This window comes from Falco naumanni, chromosome 5 (genome assembly GCF_017639655.2).
Source record: "Falco naumanni isolate bFalNau1 chromosome 5, bFalNau1.pat, whole genome shotgun sequence".
Lineage (NCBI taxonomy): Eukaryota > Metazoa > Chordata > Aves > Falconiformes > Falconidae > Falco > Falco naumanni.
In genome coordinates, this window is record NC_054058.1 from 28131080 (window position 1) to 28141233 (window position 10154).

The following is a 10154-nucleotide window of genomic DNA, read 5'->3' on the forward strand; positions in this document are numbered from 1 at the left end:
CAAATACAGAGGTATTAACTGCTATTTTTGGCAATATGAAAAACTTCCATCACTTTGATATTATGCATTAAAAATGAATATTGAAAACATAAAAATCAAGAACAACTAATACTATGAGTTGGAAATGCATTTGACTCTAAAGCTCTAAATATGATTTATGAAAGCAGCATTTTCAGGGAAAGATTTTTCTTTTTATTTCATGAGACTTGAGCTCCCTTGCATGTATTCTGGCATGAAGTTCCATTGCCCAAATCAAATTGTTGTGACTATCTTTCCTTCAACAGCAGGCAAGCTAAAATTGAGATTATTCAGGTGCACCATAAAAACAGGGTAACCTCAAGGAAAGGTCTTTAATAAGAAAAACAATTTTCACTGTTCTTTTCAGGCCCCAGTACATAGCAATGACGGGAACAGCATTACACCCTGCAAAACCTCTAAGATCTGACATGGAGAAGCAGGTTTAAAAAAAACTTTATTTGTGGGAGGTACAAAGACTCTTAAAAACCTACAGCACACTACCAAGGTAGTCAGAGCCAGTAACAGTACTTGCCCATGCAAGTTGCCCATGCAGGCCACAAACTACGAAATGCAACAGTCAGTATACTGAGAGGTTCTCTCTCTGAATACTAGCTTTCTTGCCAGCGATCAGCAAATGGGTTGTCTCCATTAAGGTCCCAGTACATGGGTCTCAAAAGTGCTAGGTCAGTCATCACACTTACTATTCTTGACAAAGTCATTCAGGATCAAACAGACAAGGGCAAGGTCTCTCCAGCTGAGCAAAAACATGAAGTGGTTTGCACTGCTTCTGCCCAGACTACACCTGTTGTGGTGGATCTGATATTTCAGTTTCCTGCCTTATCAACAAATCATTTTCCTATCAGAACTTTACAGGCACAGAGCAATTAAACCTGCAGAAATGGAGGTCTGGGTACCTACAGCAGTAACTAAGATTACCCCAGTGATAACACTACGCTGTCCATCGCAACAGCAGTCAGGGCACAAACAGTACAGCATCTCTGCTGCAGGCTGAAGGCCTTGTCCACCCTTTGGCACTTTAGCGAAAGAACACAGATGGCACCATTACAAGGCTTGTCACGTAGAGGGGGCCTGCTGGGAAAATCTCAGGAACCCTGCACAACCAAGATAAGAGTGAGATACAAATCTAATTTTATCACCTTAAACAGTATTACCTGGGCTTCCTGGCATGCAGCTCTTCGTACCAGGTTATCACTAAAACAGAAAAGAGAGTGGACATTAGGTTGTGTAAGTTTAAAACTAAAATTAAAAAAATACAGGTTAAGACCTATTTAACACATTTTAAGGATGAAACATACCCTTTTAAGCATACATGTATAGGGTTTTTTCTGCATATGCAAACCAATACCTCTTCTATAGTAAAGAAAAGCAGAAAACAAAGACCAGGATGCCAAGTGTACTGAGATTACGTAAGCTATGAGACACTGTGATTTATTTTTAAATTTGTACATAACTGTACTCCAGATCTAAGGTGTGTTTTCCTCTAATGCCAATACTGCCTGTTATTTGCACTGAAGATACTTACCATTCTGGCAGTACAGAAGGGATTTAGAGAAGACTTAAGTCTAACATTCATGGACTTAAATCTTTGTGAACTCCCCTCTCCATCAGGTTGTAAGATAAACACAAGTTAATGCAACACCTACCACCCACCTAGGTCTGAGTGTGGCCTAAAGCAGTAACTCAGAGAGGTGAAAATCACTCTCAACTCACCTAAATGAAATTTAAAAACAAATAGGAAAATACCATTAGATGTGTCACTGATGGCCATTTCAGAAATAAATTCCAGACTAATCCTTGTGCTTGTCATTGATGACAAGACAGCATTAGCAAGGTGGTAAGCAGTGTATAGTTGGCAAGCATCTGGAGACAGAGCTTCTGAGTGCAGAACAAAATTCCATTCTTCCCCAGACCAAAAAACGTCCTATTGGCCCCTGCAGACAAAACAGGGAGTCCTGTTCTGCAGTGCCCGAGTCTCACCCGTCCTCTAGATACCAGACACTCCCCAACCTTCCTAAACCCAAAAAACTCCTTCAGCTTGCCCTTGCCAACACCTGGAAAGATGGTCTATTATGTGTCAAAAACACCAAGCACAAAACCCGGCAATTATAGTCAGCATACCAAGATGAATACACTACACCAATTAGGATTCAAGGCTAACCAGGAAAGACAAGGTACTAGGAAAGCAGCACACTCCTGCCACAAAGTGTGGTTCATCAGGCCAAACCCTGCAGTGGAAACGGCAGAAAAGGCAGCAAGGCCTTGGTCAGATCTCTGGACCCAAACATGAGTGCAATTCATTCAATTCCATGAGTTTACAGTATGGATCTGTCACAAGAGCTATACAAGGTGCTCTTTTTGGCATCACCAAAAGATGCTGCAATGCCATAAAAGAAGAAGCAGGGTGACTTCAGGAGAGATATAAAGTTGGGTTCTGAGAAAATAACACTTACAGCGAAGAAACCACAGATTTATTCGTGGTAATAATAAAAAGACAAAGGAAGAATTCAAGCTTGAAAAAGAAAATATGTGAATAATACCTCACCAGGATTAACAAATAAATGGAATGTCTAAAAAAAATTTCCTCAGAGGCATGCTTTCAACCGTCACGTTTGCTCCTTAAAACCAAAGGAGTAAGTCATTTGTATTAAGCACCTGAAATATTACTTAAATGAGCAACAGGCTTCTTTTTGATCGCATTAATATACTGAAAGTGCACTAGCTAAAATAACTACCTCTGAAAGGGTTTGTGTTCCAAGCTAAACAACATTGTCACAGCTAATTCCAGTTCAAACAAGGTAGCACGACAGGCTAAGTCCACACTGCACTGCTGAGGGCACCTGCCCTCACATAGGACTTTTTTCCCCCACTCTGTGACTACATGTGGCCAGAGCAAACACAAAACAATTGCAATTTCAATACATAAAGTTGAAATATTACAGGATATCAAGAAAAGCTAACTATCAAATGATGGCTGCACAGCTGATGTATTAAATTGCTGTCCTAACAATTCTAGTCAAATCCGTGTTATCTGTTTACTACACATTGATGCTATTTTGTTCAGAAGTCAAGCTGTGCCACATCATCAACCGGTATGTTCTCCTGGTGCCCACAACCTTACGCTGCAGTGTTAGTTGCCTTTAAAATGGAGTCCAGCACAACTTTTCAAACGCAAGCAAAAGATACCGTGCCCTCTGTCTCAATGTGCAAAGACCCTCAAAACAACTGTCAAGGATGCAAGCTTGATTCAGCTCAACAGAGTCAATTAGGCTTGACAGTTTAGATGTCAACATTTACGCTTATTTTCCCCTGCACTGAAGTATTTACAGAAAAAGAAGTCTGCTCTGATACATATCATTTTGGTGTCAAAGAAAAGGTTTAGGTTCTGAGACTAGAAAAACCATTTACTGTCCGGTAATTTATACGAGATTTGTCTGACCTCTCCTGCAGCACAGCACCCAGAATCCCATGCCATCCCAGCCACATTCACAGGATTCCCACTGATTCAACTAGGACATATATTTCAAAGTCATCTGGGTTTGGCTTGAAGATGTCCCAAGTTTGGCTTAAAGATGCCAGGTAACAGGAGAATTTTTATTTTCTTAAAATGTTACGCATGCAAATGTACTCACAGGGGTGTGTCTCAGAACAGTAGTCTTCCTCCTGTATAGGCTCTTGCCTTTACTCATCTCATATGGCTCATCACCCAGTACCACAAGTGGGTCTGGAAGTCCTCTGTGGGTCATACCAATTAATAAATACAGCTAGGAAAATGTTAAAAATAATAAAAAAGGTAACTTCTTAATTTCTTCCATCTCAGTATGTATTATCAGAATATAGCTGCGTATCAGCTCCCAGAGAAGACTTTAATAATAAACATGAGATTTTCTTGATTTTTTTTGTACTTTACTGACTACTATTACGTAGTAACAATGCCTTTTCAATGACACTCAAAGATGATCAGGTAGAGGCTGAGGGAAATTACTGCACTGCCTTAAAGAACACACGGAGATTCCTTCTGACTTGCACCATATCCACAGCAAATTAAAAATCATTAAAAATTAAGTTTCCCCTAAAGGCTTACAGACACAACTCCAGCCTTAAAGCAAAACAGCTGTGCAGTACTGCACCGGCTAGCCAACCTAGAGCTGCCCTCCTGCTGTAAGAATTCAGCATCACGCAGCTTACAACTGGGCCAACTTGCTTAAGCAGTAAAAAAATGGGAGACAGAGAGGAACGGGCAGTGGCAGTGGGGTGTGGAAGAAAGAGGATGTCCTAAGCTGAACCCATGGACAGAACTCTGACTGGTTTGACAAAGTTATCAGTCAACCTTGTAAGGCTGGCAGCCAGACTCTTTGGAGACGAGAGCAGGCTTACGCCAAAGCAAGGAACCAACACAGAAAGAAAAGAAAGGCAACTGTCCAGAGCTCACCATGCACCAGCCATGTCAGGCTGCCAGAGCATACCGGGCTGTGAGAGCAGCAGGGCATCCATAAGATCTGCTAAAACAAGGGCTGTTCTGATTTGTTTGCAACATGCCCAGCACAGGACTGGTGGCCACTGCTCCTGTACTAAGCATTCTCAAGTAGAATAGGGAATTAACACTCTTACACATAAGCACACAATATTTAGTAGATATGCCCCTCCAGCTACGACTGCATCCTTGGACAGAGTGCCAGCAGATGCCAGGGCTGAAAGGACAATTCCCACAATGAAAGGTCAGCCAGGGGAGCAATGAACTTCAACAAGCAAACCTGGACCGAAGAAGCTGTTTGAGGCCCACAGCTGTAGCAAGAGTAAGCCTTTGTTTTGAAGTCAACCAAAGCAACTCCCTTGAAAGTGACCATACTACAAATGTATGAAGAAGCCCAGGTGTGAGATCCCCTGTCAAAACTGGAAGCAACCTAAAAACTCACCAGTTCAGTGTCTGCATCAAATCACAGGATTTTGTGAGGAGAAACTTGACCCAAGCTGTGCATATAGGATCACTCCTCAAGAGCTATAACAGAAATCCGAGAAGAGATTTTATCTTAGCAGAGAGCTTTTTGGCTGCTTCCAGTACAGCAAAAGCACAGCACTCTCTTTGCTGGACATTAGCATTTACTTCCAGCTTGACTTTGAGAGGACATGAAAGACAAATCTTATTTTCATCACCTTTACCCAGGACTCAGAATTTATACCCCTTTTTTTTGACCAAGTTTTGTCGAAATAAAGTCAAGTCACTAAGGAAGTATGTGCAGAAAGGTGACAAAGTGAGTTATCAATTGGCAAACACACAGAGACTACCATTCAAATTATAGATAACAATAACACTCAGATTACTGGCAAGCAGTCAAAGGCCCAGATGCCTTGCCAGCATTTTCCATGGAGAAAGTCAATACTTTAACAAATACAGAGTAAAACTGAGTATCTGATGAGTCCACCACCTCAGTATAACATCAAGGGTTCCCATCCTGACAAAGTGATGATCACTTACCCAGTGACACCACTGTAAGAGTCTGGCCAAATCTGACAATCAGTTAAACTGATGTTCATCATCCCAAATATTAAATTTCTGCTGATTTGTCATAGCTGGTGACTCACTGCACCACCTGGACATACAAAGAACAGCAGCAGCTCAATACAGGAAAGGTGACCCAGGACACAAAGGTCACAGAGGGGCTTCCATACTTGGCAGAAATTTTAAAATAATCATATGGTATCTTTACTTTATCTATAATAAGCCTCACAGGTATATATTAAACTAAATCACATTACTGTGTATGAGCATGTATCTGACAATCTGCATACCCTCTAAGCTTTGTTCTAGTACAATAAATTCAGTGTCCCTCCCTCATACCTGTAGTGTGATACGCTATAGATTAAAATTATGCTAATAAGTGAATTCATGTAATCCATAGAAATTAAAGGGAGGCAATCTCACATGTGACAACATTGAGTTATCTTCTTACTTCTCCAATACCCCAAGAGTATTTGCTATCCTAAATGCAAGACAATGGATTTTAAAAACATGCTCTTTTATGAGGAAGAAAGGTATTTTAACTTGCTAAAATTTTGTAAGAATAGCAATAGCATTTTAGTTAACAGTAGTTCAACCAGACATAATGCTTATCATTTTATACCTGAAAAACCTTCGCCACCTGCTGATCAATGTCTCTTTTGAAGAGGCACCTTCTGTTATATTACATACTTAGAAGGGCTGAATCACAAACGGGGGAGGAGGAATCAGCACAAAGGTTCCTCTTTCCCTGTTCATCCAAAAACTCCTTACTTTGAAATCGGTCAGTATTTAAACACACACCTCCAAAGACGAAAGGTTAACACACTGATCCAGAAACTAAATGCTGCATGAAGAGATTATCATACAAGACTGGACTAAGAAGCATCTCAACCTTTACAGTTACCATCATCCACAACCTTTAGACTAACTCAGCAATGAACCATTACACTCCAGTGCCCCTCTTTCCTCTACAGCCTGTGGAGCACAAGGGCATCCACACCAGACCCCACAGAACAGTCTGCAGGGTATAGCAAGGGGACACCCAGGTCCATTTCCAGGCAGGGAAAAGGCAGAGGTCTGGAAAAGGTAACATTCTTCTTGTCTGTATTTGTCCAAGTAGCATCCTCCCGAAGTCTTAAGGAACTACTCCAGAGCTCTTCTGTCCCTATGGGCCTGTAGAGACTGACTACAGAAGAAGCGTCATACCTTTGCAGGACTGATTGTTACCTACAACAGTTCCACTTAATGCACACACCATAAGCTGTGCATCCAAAAGAAGAATGAATCCGGAGAAGTCAAAAAACCAAATTATCTTATTCTTGCAAGAGTAATATCTTAGCAAATCCATGAGGGTTGAAAAGCCAAGAGGAGGAATGCAGGATGGGAAACAAATTTTTTTTCAGCTGCAAATACATGAACAAATAATTCCAAGAGGTCAGAGGCTAAACTGAACTGATGCTGTGCTAAAGCAAGCCTCTTCATCACAAACTCCGGTGATGCCAGAAACTGAAGCACAAGACTTCACTAAACCTTTAAGCTGTTCTAAAATGGCAAATGTAAGTTTAGTAAAGTATGCCTCATGCACACTGATTTAGCCTCTGATGTTGGTAGCAGCAAGCCTCAGGGCCAACATAGCCCATAAGTGGTTACCTCATTAACCTCTTCAAGAGTTGCCTGCAGCAGCTTGTGCATGGGGCAAAAGGCACCTCTCATGCTCCTCAGCACAACTGGTACATAAACAAAGAAACTGGGAAGAGGGAATGTAGAAACCAACCAACCAAGCACAAACCACCAAAAGCCGTTACCACATCTGGAAACAAAACAGGCTGCAGAGAGGGATCCTGGCCTATTTCCTGCCATCCAGCAGCCACAAGGTAAGGCCTTCACTGCACACACAGGACCACAAAAGGGCTGTTGAAACCACCTTTCAATTTTTACACTCCTGCCACCAGGTTCTTCTGTCACTCCTTGTTTTTCTAGTCCCTGGCTAAAACAATCCTCCACAGAGAAACAGCTAGACAGTTGTTACTTTTTCCAAACTGTTTAAACCTCTGAAAGCAGTACGTTACAGCTGTGTTTCGGTTTACATCAAAGTCACATAGAGCTGTTTTGTCATCAAAGGATTTCCTACCTTGCATTTCCAACATCTGATAAAGAAATGCTGTATTTTCCCTTACAGATAAAAGGGGAGATTGAAGAATGGGACGTGTAAACATATTTTTTCTACCACTGCATCATTTGGGTTAAAGCACCATGCCTACACTTGGTGCAAATAACCTCCAAGTACTGAAATCTAGATACCAAAAGTTCCTGTTTTGTTTGTCTTTCATGTTTTCCTCCTTACTCACCACTGTATCACCTGTGGTACACTTCATGTTCTCCATGATCATAATGTGTTTTCACAGTTACTACACAGGAAATCAACACAGCTGGAAACAACACTACACAGGCGCATGAATTCCCAGACACAAGAAACAAAGGGGAGACTGGTTGTGTCTCCCACTGCTCCTAGGCCTCCTCAAGTGCCTGCTCTCCATATGCACAAGGAGCAAATGCAGTCTTTTTCTTAATGCTCTATTTTAGTAGCTCTCTACAGTACCCAGGCCTGACATGCACTCTGCTGTCATTAGTATCTGTGGCAACTAAGACGGGTAAAGAGGCCACTTACGTAAGCAGGGTATCTGGGAAGGTCACAGGCTGCTCTGCCTCACCAGTCAGCCCCTTGTATGAATGTCATTGAGCAATTTCTTCCTCCTCATTTTCTACATCAAGTTTATTCTGCTGGCTAAGAGGGATCTAGAATGACAGAACTTCAAATAATTACTCATTTACATTTCACTATTTTATCCAAATTCAAAGCTCAAGTCATCTGAGGAAAAAGGTGGATGAAATACAAGCTCAAGGATCCACTGACATTACACAAAGTCATCAAAAAGACCCAACTGGTTTAGCACAGTTTTTTTGGTTGTGTTTTTGTTTTGTTTTGTTGGGGTTTTTTGTATGTTTTGGGTTTTTTTGTTTTTTTTACTTCTGCTTACAACACAGCCGTATAGTACTTCCTTTCTGTCTGTTGGTCCATGTTAGGAACACATGTGAAACCATGACCTTGTCAACACCACTTTTACACAGTTATTCTCCATTTTACCATAGCCTGCCCTACAATCAGCAATTACAAGGAAAAAAGTACAGAGGGAGAGGTTTTTTGCTAGTTGCCCTGCACTCAACTGAGCCTTAGTGCTTCAGGTAATAAGTAAGCAACTAAACTAGATGTACCATTCAAATCAAAAGCTGATTTAATGCAGAAGTCCCTAGGCAAAGGAAATATATAATAAATAAAGAAGGAAAGTATAACAAACAATAAAAACAGATTTATTTTCCTAAATTTTCCACCGATGTTTTGGCAGCAGCAAAGAACACCGCTAAAATCACTGCTTAACAAGTAAAAAGGCATTAAGACGGTGACAGGATAAGCAGCAACACCAAAAGTAACAATTCTTGGAAAATAATTTGGCTTTACTTGCATTTTAGTCAAATGTATTCACCATAATCTTGAAGGACAGGGATTAAAATATAAGCCTAGCAATTAAAAAATTGCAAACGAGGATTTTGCTTACTGTAAAGGAACATTTGCTCTACAGATAAACAGCGGAAATGACACCATGCTTGGTACCACTGACGTTAGCAGTACTGCTGCTGCAGCAGTTGGCGGGCTCCTTATGGCTGTGTGGATGACAGTGGCAAAGCAGGTGCACTGGCGAGGCACGGGACTCCACCGTGCCCCAAGGCAGGCACACGTGCCCACGCAACAGCGATCTGGCATCTTTCACAAGGTGTCCGGCACCATTAAAAGAAAAAATGGAGGTGGGAAAACCCATAGGCACACGACCACCGTGCTGTGGTGGTGCCTTCCCATCAGCCTGGTACCAGCGGCACCATTTCCAGGTGTAGTGCCCAGACTGGTTTCACTCATCCTTGTAATATTGCAACCCGATGGCACGTGCTTGGCAATTTTTTTAAGTCAGGAGAGTGAAACCTTCCTCCTCCTCGGCAAGCCCCAACGTTACTCAACCCACCCCCGCCAACACCTCTGTTTCAAACCAGCACCCGAACCAGACTGAAACTTCCAGCAAGGCCAAGGCGGGAAGTCACGAAAAGGCACGGAGCCTTCCCGAGCTCACGGCTGCGGAGGGGGAGGCAGCGCCGTCCCCTCAAGGCACCGCAGCCCCTCTGAGGGGAGACCCCACTTGAACAGCCGCGATGGGAGACCGCTCGAGGCAGAGTGCCGGCAGCCCGGGCACCCCATGCGCACCCGGCGGCGATGCCCCCGCCGCAAGGGGCCGGTCGCTTCCGAAAGCCCCGCGGGCACACGGCCCCCGGGCCCGGCCCGCCCCGCCCCAGCCGGCAGTTACCAGTGCTTCCCATAGAGCCAGTTCCCGCCCCAGCTCAGCAGGCAGACCCCGAACGTGGTTTTCTTCCAGTGATTCCTCAGGGTCGTCAGCACTTTCACCGCCCCGGCCATGCCGCCCCTCAGGATGGGCCGGCGGGAGCCGCCGTGCAGCCGCTCCCGCCGCCCGGCCCGGCTCGGCTGGAAACGCGTCCCCCGGCTCCAGCGTTCCGC

General features: G+C 43.2%; 1 protein-coding gene across 1 annotated transcript in view; it reads right to left on the bottom strand.

Annotated features, from left to right (window-relative positions):
- Positions 1-10128, bottom strand: part of AGK (acylglycerol kinase) — a 38646-nt gene extending 28518 nt beyond the window's left edge. Inside the window, exons 1-2 of the mRNA XM_040594343.1 lie at positions 9946-10128; positions 1191-1230 (exon numbers count right to left, since the gene is read on the bottom strand). Of these exons, the coding sequence (XP_040450277.1) occupies positions 1191-1230; positions 9946-10055 (150 nt within the window). The 5' untranslated portion in view covers positions 10056-10128. The remainder of the gene's footprint in view (positions 1-1190; positions 1231-9945) is intronic.
- Between the last annotated feature and the right edge of the window lie 26 nt (positions 10129-10154).